This window comes from Hyperoodon ampullatus (assembly GCF_949752795.1).
Source record: "Hyperoodon ampullatus genome assembly, chromosome: 17".
NCBI lineage: Eukaryota > Metazoa > Chordata > Mammalia > Artiodactyla > Ziphiidae > Hyperoodon > Hyperoodon ampullatus.
In genome coordinates, this window is record NC_136930.1 from 51,262,944 (window position 1) to 51,285,975 (window position 23,032).

Consider the following 23,032-nt stretch of genomic DNA (forward strand, 5'->3'; position numbering starts at 1 on the left):
ACCGCTGGTTTTCTGTAAGAAGCACCTGTGCCTAATGTCAACACTGGTTTTCCAACTTCAGCATGCATCTCCTGGAGGGAAGGAAACATGACTAATTCTTACTTTGTATGATACTCATTTGTGGATGAATGGACAAAGGAATTAATATATGAATGGACTAGTGAATGAACATTATAGGAGCACCAAAGAAGGTAACAATTGAGTGTAGCTGAGGAAAGCCTTTGTTAATTTTTGGTTCATGTTCTAGAGATACAACTTTATATTTCTGATGAATTTATAGTTTAAGTGTAGTCATTGAACCAACTGGACTTAATTATGTAAATTTTGAGTCCAAGATACACACACAAAAATCATAAAACTACCCCAAAGAATTTTTTGTTTCACTTCATCTCTTGTAAAGCAATGATCCAAAGTAATGATAGTTATATTCACCATTCTGCTACCGATTATCAAAAAGGAAACAATCTTAAATGGTATGTAAATGTTAAAAATGAGTATTTTATTTCATAGTACTGTATAAGAAAGCAAATCAAAAATTGCTCATAGAAATAACTTTTAATAGCTCAAAAGCAAATATGAGAAAATGGAAAGCAAGTTATTATGAAAATATTTTGAAATGGAACAAAAATAGCTGAATCGAAAATATGTAATAGCAATTCAAGATACTGAAGAGTCTAGATTTAAAATAATAATGCTGAGAACTCCCCCACCACCTCTAGGGTTTTTTTGACATTTTAGAAATTATCTTATAGTTTGCATCTAGAACACTGATACCTTTCAAATAAACCAACTTTGTGTATATTTTGACTCACATCATTGATTTATGTAAACTAGGAACACATTCTTTAAAAATCTTGCACCCGGGCCTCCCTGGTGGCGCAGTGGTTGAGAGTCCGCCTGCCGATGCAGGGGATACGGGTTCGTGCCCCGGTCTGGGAGGATCCCATATGCCGCGGAGCGGCTGGGCCCGTGAGCCATGGCTGCTGAGCCTGCGCATCCGGAGCCTGTGCTCCGCAACGGGAGAGGCCACAACAGTGAGAGGCCCGCATACCACAAAAAAAAAAAAAAAAAAAAAAAAAAAAAATCTTGCACCCTTTCGTGCTCAATGTTGGAAATTCAATAGAAGATTACTGTTACATGACTGCTGGGTGAGTAAAATACTAATTAGGATTACCATAAGCTTCTCTTGTATAGGATTAAAGAAGACCGAAGTAAATTATTTATGTAATCGCTTTGCTCTGGCATCACAAGTGTATCATTTGGTTGTGCAGTTCAAAGCCAGGGCCTGGGTTTTCTGGGGATTGGTAATTGGATATGGGACATTTCATAACTTGAAAAAAGACTCCATCCAACTCAAGAGGATTGTGACAGCTGCTCAGTAGCTGATGTTGGAAATGATCCAATGTGTGTGTGTGTGTTTTAACCCTTCTTGTAAATGGCTATCTCATGTTACTCAGTGACTCCATAAAAACCCCTCATATTTACCATTAGAAACCACACAAAAGTCACTGGTTGAATCTTCCAAGAAAACTAAGAGGTGCAATCAGGCAATTTGAACTGTGGTCTCATCTATTATACTGAATTATCAGGTAAGGCTGACTCTTCTGCCTCAGTTTCCTCATCTGCTCAGTAGATCTGATAATGCTGACCTGGAAAGAATGAAAATAATTTTTAAAACTAAATATTATTAGTAGGATAATTATAAAAAGCAACTGTGTAATTAGAAAAAGCAATATGGATTCACGTTACTCCTAGGAAAAACTAAAAATATGTAATTATTTACTATGTGTCTTCTAGATTTATTTAGATACATGAATTACACTTGTGTGGAAAATAGCTGCTTTTATTTTTCAGGAATTTATAAATAATATTAATTGCCTTGAGAATACCTATAAAAATAAAGACCAGCATAACTTGATCAGAATAGAAAAAAAATCACTATAATGGCACTTAGCAGGGTGAGTTGAAATTATCGTTTGACCCTCGTTTTACTATGACACAAACTGTATCCCACTTACCTTTTGATCTTCGGTGTGAAACAGAGTAAATTCTTGACATGTTCTTTTAAATGAATTAATAAATAAACGGCAATAGGGAAAACCTGTTTATTCCAGACTTCGAATTTATTTGGTTATTCTGCTTATCAGCCACCAGGGGGCATTTGAAGCCTGTATGTTGATCCTCTCTGGGGCTCACTGAAATGTGTTCTCATTTCAACAGGCCCAAAAGCAGGCCAGTCAGCTTTTTCAAGATGAAAGTGTAATTGAATTAAAGCTTAATATGAGACCTCAGAATGTGCTTCTGGTATAAATTAAGATGAAGCTACACTGAGATATTATTTTACTTGGATAAGAATAATAATAATGTAGATATTATTTTACTGGGATCATTTTCTGAAGCCAATTTAGTAATTCAGGCAGCAAATTGATTTAAATAGCATACACCAAAACTGAAATGATTCTATTTCAGCTATTTTATTAAAAAAGAAGCACAGTATGTACATTAATAAATGAAATAATTTCCAGTATATTTTCCCTGTCATGCTCCTCTCTCAGAAAGCCCTTTTAAAAGGTAATAATATTCATATTTTCCTTTTTCTTATTATGTAACTTTGTTAAAAAATATACATATGTGCATAAATAGAGCATTATATAGTTCCGAACCCCGTAGACATTCAATGAACGTTGGCTTATGATGACAGTGGTGAAGAAAGCCAACAAATGAAGGCAGGCAGAATCTGCACTCATGGTGCAATGTTGCTCATAAAATAGTTTTGAGTACAGCAGCTGGTACTTACCACATCTATAAATGCTTTGGCTTTGTGCCTGGGATCACCAGAATTAAGTGATAATAAATGCCTTTCATTTACTTTATACCTTCGTATTCTAAAATTGTTTGTGGAGGGCACAGCTTTGAGAATTTATCCTTCCTAGGCAGCTAGTTATATCAAAGTTGGGCTTTGGCAGAGTAAGAGGCACTAAATAGAGTAATTGAAATAGAGATGTCCATTAAACCACAGCCTGTGTGACTGGGTGATTTAGGTAGTGATACACATCGTGTGATTTAGGGAGTGTTCAGTGTGGCTAGTACAGTATGTAAGTGAGTGCTCTGGTCTTCTCAGTTCTACCACTATTGTGCTTAAAGACTTCATTAGTCACTTAAATGTTCTACGTGCAGTTGCCTATCAATAACACATCTCCTTTCCGCTAGGGATGCTGGGAGTATAATAAAGTATGGGAATTATGGGCACTCCTCTTCGGAGGTGTGACATAAAGTCAAAGTTATGGTAAAGGACTTTACAAGTCCTTATATATATGCTGTATTTTTCTCCTTGTAATGGTGCTCATAAAACAGTTTTGTGTATGGAATCTCTCTCATATTTTACCCCATCCATAAACATCGGGCTTTCAGCAGACGTATTTCATGAAAAAGCACTGAGGCTTTCACTGATCAGCTGCACTTCCTATGTTCCTGATACAATTCTTTCACTCTACAGAGACTTTGTAGAGACCCCGTCAGTTAATGACCCCTTTATCATTATTATCCATCACTCCCTTCATGTTCTCTCTTCCCTCCCTACCCGCTTAGATTTGATGGTTTATCATTAGAACTCCTATACAATTACCCTGAACTTCTCTCTTCTTTTTTTCTAATCTCACACACAGTCGTGCTTAAACCTAGTTACCCTGAGTGCTTCCTGGCTGCATGCACCTGATCACCAGAACTCTGTTGAGGAAAATCACACAATCCTTCTTACAAGTTCCACTCTAAAATAACAACATTCTCAAAAACAACTGGCATGAACTTTTCACAAATGTTAATGTCAAGAAAGAATGAAAGACAAAAAAAAAAAAAAAAAAAAAGACACAACGGTCAGGAACCATTCTATGTTAAAAGAGAATGAAGATACATTAGTATTTAAAGTAATGTGTAAATAAAACTATTAAGAACATTATTAGGGTAATTGGAGAATTTTAAACATGAACTGTGACACTGTTAAAATTCCTGAATGTTACATGTGTATTCAAGTAGAATGACCTTATTCCATGGTGAAGCATTTAGGGGTGAAGTGTCACATTGTAACTAACTTTCCAATGGTTCAACAACAGAAATGTATATATACTTAATATGGAGAGAGAGAAAGAACGTGTGAATCTAACAGGAGGATGTAAATGCTAATTTTAGATAGGTTTGGAATTTTTCAAAGTAAAATTTTGAAAAGAAGAAATGATCACAAATCTCAATGAACACTTTTCACTGCTTAAGAACTCTCCTACGCTTTTCTAGTATTGAATATATACATTTTCCACTCCCCTGAAATGCTTATTTCACACTCCTCCCCTGTACTAACAACACTGCCTTATGCTTTATCAAGGGACAGCTGCAATCAGATGAGAACCCAGCATTACCCAAACTACCAGCCTTCCTGAATCTGTACCCACACATCCAGCCTTTCCTCTGCCTGTGCTCTGTGCTTCTCTCTCTTTCTCAGTGATTGCCCTCCTGTGGTTGTCCCCCTCTTCCGTCAGAAGTTTCTCTCTAGCAGCACAGTCACTTAGCGCAGTAGTGTCCCTCTTTTATAAAAACCATGTCTTGATCACAGATCTCCCTCAAGGAACCGCCCCATTTCTCTGCTCCCATTCAAAGCAAGGAAGGCGGCATCACTGAATTGTCTCTAGGTACTGTCTCCACTTCTTCACCTGCCACTCATTTACTCATGGAAATTACATTCCAGTGAAACTATTCATGTCAAGGTCAAGAGAGACTTACTACCTTAATCAACCTCTTGGCAGCACCGTAACAAGTGACCACTCTCCTTCCTTAGACACATTCTTTCCTTGATTTCTGGGCTACAAAACTGACTTTCCACCTAACTCACAGCTGCTTTGTCTTGTTGGCTGACTTCAGCTAGACCTCTAATTGTTAGAGTTCTTCAAATCCTAATCACGTGATTTCGTTTTTTCTCTATCTGCACTCTCTCCCTAAATCAAGTGTTCTTAGCTGTTTTTGTGTTACTTTAGCAGTAAAGTGAAGCCTATGAATTCTCTCCCAGAATAATATATTTAAATGCACAAAATAAAATTCTTAGAATTATGCAGGAAAACTATACTAAAATATAATTATAAGATATTTCCAAATAAATGCATGATATTCTTCTTTATTAATGCAAAAATAAGGCAATGTATTTCAAACACAGGTAAGCTTCATGTCTTATTATTTTAAAATATCGGTGTAAAGGCTTATTCAAGTTAGTTATTACCTTGTATAAGAACATTGAATTGTGAGATGGTATTCAACAGGACAACATATATACATCATCTATACATGGTATGTTGGACATTCCATCAATTTCAATTTTTTGTTTTAATGGTTGCAAGTATTGAAACTCTTGATTGGTTAAGATATATATATTTTTGCAAGTGGAGTTAAAGCTTCTTTACCTTACTTTGCAAGGCCAAAAATCTTGTCTCAAAGAACACCAGAATTCTCAAAGGCTTTTTGTGTTTAATAAGATTTGGTTCTAAGATCAAAGGTCATAAGCTAGGACAAAATCTTTTTTTTTTTAATTAATTAATTAATTAATTATTGGCTGTGCTGGGTCTTCATTTCTGTGCAAGGGCTTTCTCTAGTTGCGGCGAGCGAGGGGCACTCTTCATCGCGGTGCGCAGACCTCTCACCGTCGCAGCCTCTCTTGTTGCAGAGCACAGGCTCCAGACGCGCAGGCTCAGTAGTTGTGGCTCACGGGCCTAGTTGCTCCGCGGCATGTGGGATCTTCCCAGACCAGGGCTCGAACCCGTGTCCCCTGCATTGGCAGGCAGATCCTCAACCACTGTGCCACCAGGGAAGCCCCAAAATCTTTGATAGAGTTTATATCAGGAAGAAAAGTGTTATAGATCTGTGGTTCAGCTTTAATATCATCAAGACAGAAGTAACTTCTGAAGGAGTCCTCAGTAGTTCCTAGGTGTCCATAGATTTCTTTTTTTAGAAAAATTGATAGCCATCTCAGGGTAAAGCACCTTCTCCAGCATTTCAAAGTTTGGAAAGATGTCAGTCTCTGTTCTGGTCTTCCCAATCAGCTGCTAATCCTGGAGAGCTTACAATTTTTTTTTTTTTTGCGGTACGCGGGCTTCTCAGTGTTGTGGCCTCTCCCGTTGCGGAGCGCAGGCTCCGGACGCGCAGGCTCAGCAGCCATGGCTCACGGGCCTAACCGCTCCGCGGCACGTGGGATCTTCCCGGACCGGGGCACAAACCTGTGTCCCCTGAATCGGCAGGCGGACTCTGAACCACTGCACCACCAGGGAAGCCCCTACAATTTTTTATTTTAAAGTAGAAACCATAGTGGGCTTGAAATGAATGCTTTATCTCATTCATATGATTAAAAAATAACTGCCAGGTGAGTCAGCACAAGGATAAATCATTCTTTTTGAGGTATTGAGTGTGGAATTTCTTTTCTTTCAGAAAAACTAAAGCAACTGTCTTTAATTCAAACAAGCACTTAGGTATCGTTCTCTGGGAAAGCCAGTGAACTATTTGGTAATAGTCCTCTTATTGACACTTTTAAAAATGCAATGATTCAGAGGAATTATCAGAGGATAATGTTGATGACTTTTCTGAAGGTTGGCAAAGCTTCTCCCAAGATTAGAAGAAAAGTTTTAATTCCTGGTGAATGTCTGTGTAAAAAAACAAGAAGTGATGACATCATGAGGTGCTTCCTATTCCATTAAGGTAACAATACCAGATATATTACCAAGCATTGCTGGGACCAGTCATGTAAGGAGTATAATGCTTTTTTTCCAGTTGAAGTTTTGTTTGAAAAAATAATTTTTAAAAAATAGAGCAATAAAATAACTTTTCACCATTTCCAACATGTCAACAGCCTTGATAGTTTCCAAAGAAACTCACAAAATAAGAATTCTTCCAGGTGCATACTCAAGGGGAATGGTGAGGCTGTTAATTCCTCCATTGCTTGTTTCAAAATGTTAAGATATTTCCATAATTCTACAACGTATCAAAACATTTGACATTAGAACCTTTCCTAGATTTCTATTGGTTTGAAAGCTTGGGAGCTAGCCAGGTGAAATTTGAAACTGGCCCCCATACATGGAGGGCAAGGAGAGACTGAAAAAAGAGGCAGATGACTCCAGATTGGTAGGTGGAAGGTTTAATAAATAAGGGAACTTACATGTGAGGCTTATCTTGGGTGGCTTCAGGACAAGTAGATTTCTGCACCTGCCTCCCCCCACCCCACTTTTTTGGGGTTTTTTTTGCATTACACAGACCTCTCACTGCTGCGGCCCCTCCTGTTGCGGAGCACAGGCTCCGGATGCGCAGGCCCAGCCGCCACGGCCCACAGGCCCAGCCACTCCGCAGCATGCAGGATCCTCCCGGACCGGGGCACGAACCCGCGTCCCCTGCATTGGCAGGTGGACCCTCAACCACTGCGCCACCAGGGAAGCCCCCCACCCCCATTTTTTACAGTGTATATGGAGGCCTTAACAGGGTTCAGTCACATATTCAGTCCAGATGGTCTCAACAACACCTTACTTTTCAAGGCTACATCCTTGAAAACGGCTCCCACTGTGGGAACAGTGGGCAGAATATATATTCCAAGGACAGGGGTGGGGGTGAGGAGCCTCTGATTGCTTGGGTCCATCTTGAGGGTCAACCAATGGTCATATTCTTGATTCATTGACCTCTTCCAACAATTTCTCTTCTGTTCCAGTCCAAAAACCAACTTGAACATTTTTAGTGCACATGGTTGAACTAAAGTCTCTCTTTAGTTTATAGGATGTTAGAGAAAAGAATTTTGTTAAATGGCAAGTCCAAGTTTGGGGAGTATCCTAGCTCTTTGTCTTTAGATTTTCTTGCATGAAAAAGCCTGCTGTTTGCAAGAATTTTTAAAAATAAAAACACTGTGTTGGCACAAACCATAAAAGAACTAATCGATAAACTGGACTTCATTCAAATTTAAAATTTCTGCCCTGCAAAAGACACTGTCAAGAGAATGAAAAGTTAAGCCACAGACTGGGAGAAAATATTTGCAAAAAAATATTTCCAATAAAGGATTATAATCCAAAATATACAGGGAACCCCTAAAATTCCACAATAAGAAAACAAACAACCTGATTTTAAAATGGGCCAAAAACCTTAACAGACACCCCACCAGAGATCTATAGATGGCAAATAACACATGAAAAGATGTTCTACATCATGTGTCATCAGGGAAATGCAGATGAAGACAATAATGACATACCATTACATACCTGTTAGAATGGCCAAAATCCAGAACACTGACAATCCCAAATGCGAAGGTGTGGAGCAACAACAGGAGCCCTCACTCCCTGCTGGTAGGAATGCAAAATGGTACAGACACTGTGGAAGATAGTTTGATGGTTTCTTACAAAACTAAACATACTCTTACCACATGATCCAGCAATCACACTCCTTGGTATTTAGCCAAGGAGAAGAAAATTATATTCTTATAAAAATCTGCACACAAGGGCTTCCCTGGTGGTGCAGTGGCTAAGAATCCGCCTGCCAATGCAGGGGACACGGGTTCAAGCCCTGGTCCGGGAAGATCCCACATGCTGCGGAACAACTAAGCCCGTGCACCACAACTACTGAGCCTGTGCTCTAGAGCCCGTGAGCCACAACTACTGAAGCCCACATGCCTAGAGCCTGTGCTCCGCAACAAGAGAAGCCACCGCAATGAGAAGCCCGCGCACCACAACAAAGAGTAGCCCCCATTCGCCGCAACTAGAGAAAGCCTGTGCACAGCAACGAAGACCCAACACAGCCAAAAATAAATAAATAAATAAATTAATTAATTAATTTTAAAAACTTGCACCCAATATTTACAGCAACTTTATTCATAACTGCCAAAACTTGGAAGCAACCATGATGTCCTTCAGTAGGTGAATGGATAAATAAACCATGGTACATCCAGACAACAGAAGATTATTCGGTGCTCAAAAGAAATGAGCTATCAAGCCATGAAAAGACATAGAAGAAACTTAAATCCATATTACTAAGTGAGAGAAACCAATCTGAAAAGACTGAATACTGTATGGTTCAAACTAAATGATACTCTGGAAACGGCAAAACTATAGAGACAGTAAAATGATCAGTGGTTCTCACGGATTTGGGGGAGGGAGGGATGAATAGGAGTGCAGAGGATTTTGAGGGCAGTGAAACTACTCTGTATGAAACTTTAGTGGTGTATACATGTCATTATAAATGTGTCCAAACCCATAGAATGTACAAGGGTGAACCCTGAACTGTGGACTTCAGGTGATAATGTATCAATGTAGATTCATCAGTTGTAACAAATGTACCACTCTGATGGGGAATGTTGATAACCGGGGCGGGGGGGAGGCTTTGCATATGGAGGGACAGTGGGTATATGGGAAACTTCTGTAACTTCCATTCTATTTTGTGAACATGGGAAACTTCTGTACCTTCCATTCTATTTTGTGAACTTAAAACTACTCTAAAAATAGTCTATTAAAAAATAACACCACTGTAGCCTTTGTGTACCATCACATTAACTAATGCACAAGTGTCTGAGACAGGAAGAGTGTAGTCATGTGTGGTCTTATTGTGGGTCTAATAATTCCCTTAAGTAGCGATGAGCGTAAATGATGTTTTAAGATACCTCCAACAACTGTAATATCATATGAAAATATCTATGCTTTCCTTGGGTGATACTGATGTTGCAGATACTGAGTAACAATACTGTGGTTTGTTGTCTACATTAATAATTAAAGGAAATGGAAATTTTCACTTAGAGGAAAGTGAAAATAAAGCTGTAGTTTTTTCCCATCTAAGTTCATGAACATCTGCCCTCAGGGATCTCAGCCATTTTTGTGTTTTCAAATTCCATCTATATGCTGATGAATAACTCCCACATTTGTTCACTTACTCGACATTTACACTTGGTTTGTAAGAATAGTTAGCATTTGTTGAGAGCTTACGATATGCTAGGGACTATTCTAAACATTTTACACTTACTAAGTCATTTACTTCTCAAAACAACACTATCAGGTAAGTTCTGTTATTCTCATTTTACATAAAAATGTTCAATAGCTTGTCCAAGGTTTCCCAGCTACTGAGTGGCAGAGTGAAGAATGAAGCCCTGGCACTCTGCCTCCCAAACCCGTACTCTTAGCCTCTAAGCAACCCTTCTCCTCATTGGCACCTTGTGCTTAAGTTGGGCAAATCAGGAGTATGGACCTTCTATCCCAGAACAGAACCTCCTCCAGCCTTACCACATCATAGTAAGTGGCACCACCATCCACCAGGCATTAACACCCAAAACCTAGAGCATCCCAGGCTTCCCTTACCCCGTGAATCCATTCCAAAAGTTAATAGCAGTGCTATCTCCAGCCCATATCCAGGAATCTGTCCATTTTTTAACAATTCCAGTACTGCCGTTCTAGTTCCATCTTCACTATCTCTAGTCCAGACCACCACAATAACATCCTAAACTGATCTTATTTCCATTCTTGTCTCCAATTTAAGCCCTTAACATGTAGCAGCAACAGTGCATTTTCTGAAACATGAATCTGTCAAGTCACCCACCTCCACTTAAAGTTGGACAACTCCTTACTTGAGTCCTAAAAGCTTTTCTGATTTGCCCCTGCCTCTCTCTCCAAACTCATCTCGTGCTACCTTCCCCCCAATTTGCTATCACCAATTACACTGGATTTTTGTTCCTTCCCAGTGTTTTTTTCTCACTCAACCTTATTTGCCATTTATTTTAAAAGGGAGGAAATAGGACAAATTACAAACCATCAGCACTTACTTGATCAGGAAATACTGTGGAATGTTTCATAATATAAAGTCAAGATTAACAGCTTTTTGTCTACTTTGAAGCATTTGTTTATTACCCTTTGGCAAAAGCTCAAAGGAGGCTGACTTGTTCTCAATTCTGTACAAGAAAAAGTTTTCTCAGCTAGGATTACCCTACCATGTAGATAGTTATTTGAGGAAGCGAGGCTTAATAACTTTGTGTCTAAAAAAACCTGGGGGTCAATATAGCTTCCATATGTAAATTTATGTAGGGTTTTGAAAAAAAGAAGAATTACCAAGTGATTCAGCCCTCTGAGAACATTGCTACCTTGTTAAATCATTTTACCCAGTGCTGCGTTTTTCAAAATGGTCTCATTTTCCAGGGCTTTTAAACAAGTTATACTAAAAAAAAACCTGGGGGTCAATATGGCTTCCATATGTAAATTTATGTAGGGTTTTGGAAAAGAGAAGAATTACCAAGTGATTCAGCCCTCTGAGAACATTGCTACCTTATTAAATCATTTTACCCAGTGCTGCGTTTCTCAAAATGGTCTGTCTCATTTTCCAGGGCTTTTATACAAGTTATACTTGTAAAAAGTTTATTTGTTTCTTTCAACTCATATATAATAGAAAAAAAAAAAAGCATGCACAAGAAACTTTTGAGCCACGATACAGGGCTAATTTCTACTATCAGTCCATGTAGCTAGGTACCAATGTGGCTCATTCACTATTACTAATGCTATATTTTTCCAAAATTTGTTCAAGAAAAAGGTACTTGTACTGCTTGCTACAACTATCTAGAGTTCTTCTTTTACATGCCTTTTAATCAAATATCGCATAGTGGTTATAATGTCAGATCTTTTCCATCCTGCCAAATAACGAAATATGAAAATAAGAGAAATAAAGAGAAGAGAATACAAAACCTCCCCTCTCTCCCTCTAAAAGCATGATTTACTGATTAAAATGTTTTCTTAATTAGAATTTTTCGGGGTTGCAAACAACCATAACTGACTGGCAAACTACAGAACTATGGAAATTTATAGGAAGAATATCTAAACCTTACATTATCACTGGGAAACCTGACAAATCAAAATGTGGAAAACAGGCAGGAACTAAGGCATTTTCTAGGACTGCAAGGAAAGAACCTCTGAAAGAGTGCTTGTGTGAACAATCTGGTCAGGTCACTTCCAAGGCAATAAACAAACTCCAGCATTCACGCTCTCTCTGTTCCTCTGCTTGAGATTCAAGTTCCAGGGAGAATCTGATTGGCCTACTCTAGGTCACCTCCCCCAACACCACACACACACACTCCTTGACTCAATAGACTATATCTAGTGGGGAAGAGATCATTCCACAAAGGAGAAATTGGGATGATATAAAAAAGGGAGAAATAAGAGTGCCCCCCCAAATAACAACTGCCTACTTCAAACAATGGACACAAAAATTCCCAAGGCAGCAATAACCAAAACCAAACCCACAGGCTTGCTCGAGAACAGAGGTTTATTCTATCAGTAGGTTTTAGAGCCTCTTTACCCCTTAACATCTTTCTAGTTTCCTGACTTTTTATCTGAGAATGCTGCTGCTGACAGTGTCATCTTAGTATAGGAAAGCAATTTTAAAGTCTAGTGAGTAAAGCCACTAGCTTTCCCAAAGCTGCCTACTCACTTGCTGGTACCTGCACATTTCAAGTAGCTGGAGAAAAAAATGCTACCATTCTCATTGATTGCACTTCAATTCAAGACCACCACCCTTGGCTCCCTGCAGTGACTTTATTTTTCCCTGGGCTATTGATTTTCCAACTCTTCTAGCTTATCTTGGCAGGCAGCCTCTAAAATGATCCCCAGTTATCCCTATTCTTTCAGGAATCCACTCCAATCAGGATTTCACCCCCACCACTTTACTAAAACCACTCTTATCAGTTTCTAATAAGCTCCACATTGTTCAATCCAAAGGTGATTCTCCTGCTCTTCTTGCTTGACATGGCAGGAACAATTGATGGTTATTACTTCTTCCTCCTTAAAATACTTCTCTACTTGGCTTCCCACAATGCTCTCAAGTGATTTTTCTGCTGCCTCTATGATCACTCCTCCCCAGTCAGCTTTGCTTGTTTTTCCTCATCTTTCCCATTACTAAATATTGGAGTTTCCCAAGGCTCAGGCTTCTGATGTTTTCATGTTTCCATCTATGTTCTACTCTCTAGGTGATTGCATTTGGTCTCACTGTTTTTAAAATGTATGCTCATCATTCTCAGATTGATATCTCCAACCTGGATTTCCCCCCGAACTTCAGATTCAAAACCAAACTTGCTATTTTCCATCTCACTTGATGTCTAATAGGTCTTAAACTTGATATGTCCAACATGAGCTCTTGATACACTCACCCAAACCCACCCCTTCAACATTCTTCCCCTGCAGTTAATGGTCCCCGTACTTCTGGGTGTTGAGGCCCAAATCCTTGCAGTCATGTTAGACTCCTTTATTTCCTCTTACCCTCCATACTCCTTGTCAGCAAATCCTGTTAACTCAGCTGTCAAATATATCCATAATCTGACCACTTCCCCCTACCAACACTGTTCCCCCCATCCTGGTCCAAGTGACCAATATTCTTGCCTAGATCATTTGCACTAGCCATTTAATTGATCTTGCTGCGTTAGTCCTTGCCCCAGTGCAACAAAATAGCAGTGGTGTTTCTTTGAAGCCATAAGTTAAAGCATGTCACATTTCAGCTCAGTATTCTACAGTGAATTCCCATCTCACTCAGAGTCAAATCCGTGATCCTCCATGACCTGCCCCTCTTCTCAGTACTTCTCTGACCTCACATCTTATGGCACCTAGCTTGTTCTGGCCACTCCGCCACTCTGGTTTTCCTGCCCCTTACACACCAGACGCACTCCCTCCTCACTCATTGGCATTTGTTCTCCCAGTTGCCTAGAATGCTCTTCTCCCAGATGTCCACGTGGCTAAGCTACTCACTTCAGACCTTCAGAACTTTACTGACAATTCACTTTCTCCATGACAACTTCCTGTTCATCCTATCTAAAACTCCATCACACCCTACACACACACATACACACACTATTCTTCCCTGCTTTATTTTTTTCTCTCTAGCATGTATTACTTCCTAACATACTGTATATTTTACTCATTTATTTTGTTTATTGTCTGTTTCCACTAAAAATATAATTTCCATGAGAACAGAGATTTTTTTTTAATTGCTGCCATATTCTTAATGCCTAGTATACTGAATAATTGTTGAAGGCAAACTGTTGTTTTGTAGGTACTTCATTTTGTTCACCATCACTCACAATTAGGTGCAGATTCAAAATCAGGCTCCAGCACACAGCTCATTGTCTAAGTCAGTGAATTCGTTATTCTTTCTAGTTCTGCAAGAGTTATCACTTTTTCTTATTATGTTTAAATCGAAGGATCAACAAGTTAAAAACCTGTGTTTTTTTCATCATAAGGGCAGGCAGGGCCATCTATATAATTGTGAGATCCCAAACAAAATGAAAATAGAGATTCCCCCTCATTCAAAAAGTATTCAGGATTTCAGGATGGTGACAGCAGAGAACTAAACCAAACATGGGGCCCTATGAGACTGCACAAGTCATATTCCCATTATGCTGGCCCTATAGGCAGGTTTTTGTTAGAGCTAGATTTTTTTCAAACTTACAAAAGAAGCACACAGTTTGGTAGTTAGGATTCTCTTTTCATGTTTCCCCATGTCCATGTTCCATGACAAGTCTGTATTACAAAGGTTTAAAGATTCTAAAGATGAGTACAATTTAAATCATTAGTCATGTAAGCTACGTAACCACTTTTTGTGGTTCCAAGTTGATGTTTTAGTTATACAGATTTCCAACTAGTTATAATTATTTATTGTCACTTATGTTAATTTAAGATTAAAAAATCTCACTGCTGTATTTTTCAGGACATTGATTTATCATATAAACACACACTATTTATAATAGAAATGTTAAAGATCCTTATTCATTCAAGAAGAATTGAGTAAAAATCTATAAATGTAAATTACAGTGGTTGGCTCTTTAAGAAATTTACGTATTACATGACAGGAAAGCAGGCTATTTGTTGAAGTATCAGTTTTCCTAAAGCCAATTAGCCAAACGATCAATTTGTTGAATGACTAATTTGCGAAGTTTGCTAAATTAAATGAATGCAGTTTAACATAAATATTTAGCAGCTTGAACAAGACTATTTGATTTTGGTTACTGATGGTGAAATATATAGAAAAACTATACACACATTTTTTATATTACAATATGTGATGTTCATGTCATATTATATATGGATATGCGTATATATTATGTACATATACCATATATAAATGTATGTTTGTATATATATTTGTACATACGTACATATATAGCTAACTCGTTACAAGACTAGATGTACAGGAAGTAAAAATATCTGGAAGGGACCATTTTAATCTAGAAGGGACCGTGTGGTTAGTACAAGTTAAGTAGAAAAATGAAATAAAACACAATAGGAATAATCACTTTATATATTATGCCATTTGCTGGTGGATGCCATTTGCTGGCGGATATACTCGAAGAATTTTGTGAAACAATCTTAAAAATATTAAAAGTTTGGCAAAACAGAAATCAACATAAAAAGGTCCCTAATCGGGCTTCCCTGGTGGCGCAGTGGTTGAGAGTCCGCCTGCCGATGGAGGGGACACGGGTTCGTGCCCTGGTCTGGGAAGATCCCACATGCCGCGGAGCGGCTGGGCCCGTGAGCCATGGCCGCTGAGCCTGCGCGTCCGGAGCCTGTGCTCCGCAATGGGAGAGGCCACAACAGTGAGAGGCCCGCGTACCGCAAAAAAAAAAAAAAAAAGGTCCCTAATCACTTTATTGATATATCCAAAACTTAAGAAAAGTTTTCCTTTTTGTTATAAACAATATAGATCCTTTCTTTAAAGAAAGTCTTCCTATTTCAATGATTCCTGATTAGAAATCACAACTTCAGTATATGTCTGTGACAAGATTTTTCACCTACTTATTTCATAATACTTTTGAATGACATTTTCTACTTTTTTAATACTAAAAGAATCGTAAATATTCTTTTTAGTATCATTTAGCTTATGTCTTATATTCTATTTAAATTTATAAATTTAAAAGCATGTGCAAAAATCAGGATTTTGCATAAAATTGTATTCACTTTTTAGTGAAGTCATCTAAAATTTAATTTAGATTAATTTAACTTTAATTTGAAAGCACCAGAAATAAATCAAAATTAACCAAACAATTCCATATAGAAATTCCCACATTAATTTTTTTTGGTTATTGATATTGAAATATATACTTGTACATATTTCACAGCTAATAACCTAAAGTGAATATTTTTGTTAAAGCTGCTTATTATTGCTCTACAACATTGCCATCTTTAAATTTAGTAAATTTGGCAAATAATTAGCAAATTGGCATTCAATTAGCTGATTTTCTGCTAATTGGTCTGCTTCTAGATAGCAGAGTTCGGGAAGCGTGAAAAAAAACCCTGCAGGCATACCAATTTCCAAAAGAAGATGGAAGAGAAAAATATTAGAAGTGACTGGAGAAGCAGGAAGAAACCCAAGGCTATTAGGAGGAATGGAATTTCAAGAAAGATGTCGACATTGTCACATGCTACAGAGAGTTCCAAAAGAAGTAAGAAAGGTCAGGGTACCTTTGCTGGCACTGCTTTCAGTAGAGTGGTGACAGTCCGTTTGCACAAAATTATAAGACGACTATAATTAACTAAATCTAACCAAAAAAATTTAACCCCAATGAGGTAGATAAAACTTCTGAAGAGCAAGGACTTTATTTATTTCACTGATTTTAAGTTCTATTTCTTCTCTCTTCCCGCCCAACTAGAGTTGTCAGACTTAGTAAATAAAAATACAGAATGCCGAATTAAATACGAATTTCAGATAAATAATGAATAGTTTTTAGTATAAGGATGTCCTAAGCATTGCAAGCCTTCGCCAGAAGTCTGCCGAGTAGGGGCCAGTGGCGGGCATAAGAGCCCTGGCTCTAGAGTCACTCTGCTTGAGTCTTCGCTGTACACTTAGGTATACAGCCTCGGGCAAGTTCCTTAACCTTCGCCTCAGTCTACGGCTTGTAACGATGGGGATCATAATAATAGTAATAGTCCTTTTGGAACTATTGTGGGTTGAAGTCTCTAAGGCGCGTGTTTGGGGACGTGCCCAGAGACCAATGAACCTTAGTATGATTGTCAATAAAAGGGAGAGCACGAACTTACATGAATGGGAAGGGGGAAACTGTGTGGGGTTTGCGTATTAGGTGGACTTTGAGGCTCACCTGGGGATGATTAATAACCAAGGCAGACAGGTAGAGGAAAGTGTACAGGTCCAGAAATGGCCGGGGGCGTGGGGGGAGGGAAGAAGAAGAGAGAATGGAAGGCAGGGAGGAAGGAAGGGGGTGAGAGGAGGGGAAGGACGGGAGGGAGGGCAGAAAAGGCGAGATTGTCGGCAAACTTGCCTGTTGACCTCTCTTGCCAAGAAAAAGTGGGGCTCTTAACACCTGCGGAGGCAGCCGAGGGGCGTTAGCAACCAACTCTGAGTGTGGAGGTTCGATGGTTCCCGGGTGAAGGCGGGGTGCGTCTGCGCGTAAAGCCCGGGGGCGCCCGGGCGGGCGGGGGCGGGGCGGCCCTGGGGCAGCCGAGTCCGCCTGCGCGCGTGGGACGCGGCGAGCGCGCTAGCCAGCAGAGCCCGGGCGCTGGCGGCGGCTGCGAGCGAGCGGCGGGCGTAGACTCTGCGGAACTGGAGCCGCGATGGGACACCTGTGGCTCTGGGGGACGTGGGGCCTCTGGGGGCTGCTCCTGTGTGTCGCAGACCCCCGCACAGGTAACCCAGTTGGGGCGCCAGGGAGGCAAGCCGGAGAGGTCCCTGTAGACACAACCCCCGCTGCCGGGGTCGCGGGAGAGGCGGCACCGTCTGGCACTGGCCCTGGGACGAGGCTGAGCGTGCGGCTGCACGGCGACCTTGCCATGCAGCTCTTGCCACGAGGGTTGCTGCTTGAATTATGGAACCTCACCCCCTCCATCCCTGGTGACTCAGTTGAAAAAGAGACGGGAATTTGGCTGGGGCTTGGGGACGCAACCCAACTCCTCCCTTTTCTCACTCTTCTTGGGTCCCTTCCCCATTGAAGGGAGGACAGGGTCTCCCAGTTAAGATAGGAATGGGTCTTTGTGGCGGGTGTCAGTCATTTCCAAGGGCAGCTGCCCAGGGCCTTCAAAGTAATACCCAAGAGAGGGCTGGGAAGAGACTGATAAGATAAGAAATTGGAGTTGTGCGTGGAGATAACGGGGAGGATGAACCTGAGATAGGAGAGGAACAGCGCTTCTACGAGATAGGATCCAGCTCCCGCGCTGGAGTTTCCTACTCTTGGCTGTGGGCTGCTCGAAGTTACAAATGTGCCTGGAGCATGAGCAGCCTTGGAGCTCTTGGCAAAGACAGACCCAAAGCGCAGAGTCGTTGGGTCTGGGGGGTAGTCATCTTTATGCTGGAGAGCTTCTGCTCTTGTAGGTGAAGTCCACACTAAACTTTTCTCAGGCAGAAATGAACTCAATCATAATTTCTTTACCTTTTTCTCATTCATCCATTTCAAACAAGTTAGGTGGCTTTTCTTTGTGTTCCCACTTAAATTTTTCCACCTATCCTGAGAATTTGTTACTGGATCTAGTAATTACCAGATCTGTACAGTTTAAGCAGAAAATAAATCCTTTTAGCCATGATGTAACTTTGAGTTATTTTGAAGCTTTAATTTCAGTTCCCCAAAGAAGCTGCTCACTCACCCCTGTGTTTGCAGAGGCGCCTCTTTGTCTAGAAGTCTGTCTTTCCCATAGTTGGTCCAGTCTAGCTAACTCACGTTTGCTCTCCCAGATGCAGCAGGAACACCCTTCTTTCAAGAAGCAGTGTGGATGAAATGCCCCTTCTTAGTCACGTGGCCCCTGTGCTCTCTTCTGTCACTCTGGGCTGCCTAAGCTGAGCTTTTGGAAAGTTGGGACTGTCACACATTTTTAAATGCCCAGGAACCTAACACTGTTTGTTGAATGAATTAGTGACCTTTACATTAAGAACTCACTATCATCAGAAGGCTAAAAAGGTCCCAGAAGTGATCTTCCCTGAAGTCTTACTCTGTCACAGAAAACAATTACTTCTTAAAACACAACATTCCTTTTTTGTACCTAGACTATTCTTTCAATTTACCTGGCTTTGCATTTCTTATGGGCTTTGATAATGACCTATTTCTCCACAGAGCTATTTCTCCAGCGTTGTCTGCTGCTGTGTGGGCTGATAGCTGTAGTTACGGAACTGCAGCTAGCAGAGCACTACAGGAAATTAAGGGTCTAATAAATGTTTTATAATATGATAGGTAAGAGTGATGAAAATGATCATGTATTATTCCTCTTCTTTGTAGCATGTGAGACAGTGCTTTGCATAAAGCCAATGAGTATTAACTAAGTTAATGACTGAACTCCCTGTCAAGTCACTGGTTAGTAATAGAACCAAAAATAAAACCTAGGTGTATTTACTTTCTGTCCTATAACCTCCATGATGTTTTTCTTACACCATTGTAATTTGTGGTACAAAGTTTGATGCTTGGAATGAAGTACTTGATGCTTTTACTTCTATTGTACTTTAATATCTTTCAGATGGCTCTAAAATAATTCCCAAAGTCACAGAAATAATACCTAAATATGGCAGCATAAATGGAGCAACAAGGCTGACTATCAAAGGAGAAGGTATTGTTGCCTTTTTTTTTTTTCATCAAGGTTGAGGTATTTCAAAGGCTGTTTCACATTTAGAGATCTATGGTTTTTTAAAAAAATCCACTAGAGTTGCTTCTCCATTTGGCCAGAGTAGTGAAACGCTATCCTCTTTGACACCTAAAAAAACCCCTGAAAGTCTCTATCAACCTGACCATCTGAATTTGTATCATAATTACTTGCTGAACTCCAAGGTCTGGACTATAATGATTGAAGTGAAAGAAACATCTTTAACCCAACTCTGCAGTTACTTACTTTGTTCTTCATGGGTCTAATAACATTTATCTTTATATTAAATATAACATTTTGGGGGGTTCTGGGAGTAGGATGTTAGTAGGAGGGTATGATAGAGAAGTAGAATGGTAATGAACGGAGAAAGACAATTGAAAGCAAAGCTTTGGATCCCTTCTTCTGCCGCCCAATACTTATCATATGCTTCATCAAAACATGGGTTATGTATAACTCTCCTTCCCTCATCTTGGGATGAAAACAAAGTAGGCAATTAGGGAATATATTTAATAAGCAACTGTTCCTAGGATTAAATAGAAATATGTGGTTCTTTTAGCCATTAGGCCTTTACGATCTAAATGATAGTAGTATTCAGATGCTTACAAATTTTTGAAGGATGGGAAAGAAAAATTTTTTAAGAATATTAATAAAAACTATTATTTAGTCTTTAAAATAAGAAGAACAGTGGGAAGTTTTTGGAACCAGAAAATTGACAAAGCAAGATATTTAATAATTCTGTTGTATGTATTGAAATGTCTTTCAATACTTCTAAGTAGAATTTCTGTAGAATTTAATCTCAATAATATACTTGAAATGGTTTGTGCCTCTAAATTGTGAACAATATATTTTGGATTAAAGTGTGCTTTTGTTTTTTAGAGTTAGACACCTGGAGACAATGTGTTTGTTAACGACTTTTTAAAATGTCTTTATCCATAGCTCCCTTATATTGTATATTGCTTTTAACATTTGGTTAGATAGTGTGTTTGAAAGCTATTGGGTTTCTAACAGAGATTGAAATGCCATGAGAGAAATGCCCAAAACAAACAAATAAACAAAACAATAGAATTGCTCAGCTATTTCCTTCTGCTTCAAGACCTGCACTTTTTCTGATCCAGGAACCATGGCTTGAGTTTAGGTACATAAACTCAGAGCATCCCTAGTTAGAAATAGGAAAAAACAAAACAAACCATTCCATTCTTAAGGCATTTTGGAAGAACATCCTTATTAACCTAGCTATAACCTTTGCTCTTTGGTAGACTTTCTGAGGCTCAGGAGTAATCCTCGTACTTAGGAAGCACAAAGTGTCACAGTGAATTTCTAGTTTTCCCATCAGTTTGTGTTTCTGGATGCTTTTGGCAGAGAATTATAGAATAGTTAAATCCTATTTGAATTGCAGATACCTGCACCCCACCCTGATGTGTCTTCCCTCTCCTTGCTTTAACCACACACTATAGGGGACTGAAATTGTGATACCTTATGTCTTTCTAAGAGGCTGAGTCTAAATACTGTTTGGGGGGCCCATGATAGATACAGAATGTGTGTAAAGTAATGATAATGAATTTACAAAACACACCAGACCTCCAAAGCTACATGAATGTGATACTTGAACAAAGTTTATTTGCAGGAACTACATTCACATCATCCATCAGTGCTGTGTCTGACCCATACTCCATGTTTAGAATTGAATACAGAGATAATTTATTAATCACAGAAGAACACTTTCTAAATGGAATTGTAAATGCTACATCACCTAAATGTTGGTCCCCTATGACTTTAAAATTTTTTATTTTTGTAAAGGCCACGATGAAAAAGTAAAATAAATATTTGACTCGAGTTCTCTGAAATTCCACCCTCTGAAAGATCTATTGTTAATGTTTTTGTGTATTCAAATGACTTTTGTCTATTTTCACATCTAATGAAACTTTACAGGCAAAAATTTGCTACTGCATTACTTTGTTCTAAAGGCTATCTTCAGGAGCCAAAGGTAAAACTTCACAATTATGTAAATATTATGTATTATGTATAATTTTACAATTATGCTGCCCAAGTAAAAGCGTTTTGAGGGCTTCCCTGGTGGCGCAGTGGTTGAGAGTCCGCCTGCCGATGCAGCGGACACGGGTTCGTGCCCCGGTCCGGGAAGATCCCACATGCCGCAGAGTGGCTGGGCCCGTGAGCCATGGCCGCCGAGCCTGTGCGTCTGGAGCCTGTGCTCTGCAACGGGAGAAGCCACAACAGTGAGAGGCCCGCGTACCGCAAAAAAAAAAAAAAAGCGTTTTGAGCAGTGACATGACTGTGGAAATCATTGTATTTCCTTCTAAGATGACTGATTGGATGAGGAGTGTTATCGTTTTGATAAGTTCTGGAGTGTTTCTAACTTTATTATGTTTATTACTTTATATTCATACCTTGTATTTCTCAATTGTCTTCTTTGATATTTATCTTTGTTAAAAAAATCTGTGAGCCAGAAGGAATAACTTTTTACTTTTGGTTCTTTTTTTCTAGCTATTTCCCTATTGCAATGTCTAACACATATATCGTTGTTTAACTGAAGTGGTGAGTTATGTAATTTTTGTAATATTATGGACCTTAGTTGGGTCCAACTGGCTTTCAGCTCCAACTTTGCCACTCCCACTAGGGGACTGGGACAAGTTTCTTCTCTAAGCCTTAGCTTCCTCATCAGTGAAATGGGATATTAATTCCTACCTGTTGGGTCTATTGTGAATATTGAAAAGGATGATATATCTAAGGCACCTATACATAATATCTGCTCCATAATTTAGAGCTATTTTATATTTATTATTCTTTTGCATTTATCTTATATGGATGGTTTCATTCTTTAGAAGTTATGCTCCGTCACACTGCACCATTTTTTCCCATTGTTTTGAATGTTACAGCTTTTAAGTAGGTTTATACACTCTCAACCCTGCTTTTTTTTTTTTTTTTTTTTAACCAGAGAAACCCAAAACAGCCTGCATTGTACATGGCAACTGCTGGCTTTGACAACACATGCATTTTTTGTGATAGCAGCACAGGCTGCTATCAGGAGACCCAGGTTTGGGTGCCTGGCGTATTCTGTCTCCAGTTGTTCTGCAAAAGGAAAAAAATACATCAACATGTCAGGAATTTCCATTTGAAGCCTCGACCTTTTCTGTTTCCAGGGTACACCCACCCCTTCCTGTGATCTTCGTGCTTTGGAGTACTTCCAGAGTTATCTTCTTTATACCCAATTATTTATTTAGAATTATACTTTTAAATTAAAATTATTTTTTAAAGGTGATTCCTTTCTATTGCTTTTTAACTCTTTGGAGCTAGCTACAAAATTAGAAATATTTCTGTAGGTTTTTTTTCACTAAAATTTATAATGAGAATATTTACAAATCTTATTGATTTGGTTCATATTTTCCTATATATTTTACTCCCAGGAAATATATATATATATGGCATAT

General features: G+C 39.2%; 1 protein-coding gene across 1 annotated transcript in view; it reads left to right on the plus strand.

Moving 5' to 3' along the window:
- Positions 1 to 17,579: 17,579 nt before the first annotated feature.
- Positions 17,580 to 23,032, plus strand: part of PKHD1L1 (PKHD1 like 1) — a gene marked incomplete at both ends in the record, with an annotated part of 150,274 nt that continues 144,821 nt past the window's right edge. Inside the window, 2 exons of the mRNA XM_079722158.1 lie at positions 17,580 to 17,652; positions 19,464 to 19,553. Coding sequence (XP_079578284.1) covers positions 17,580 to 17,652; positions 19,464 to 19,553 — 163 coding nt within the window. The remainder of the gene's footprint in view (positions 17,653 to 19,463; positions 19,554 to 23,032) is intronic.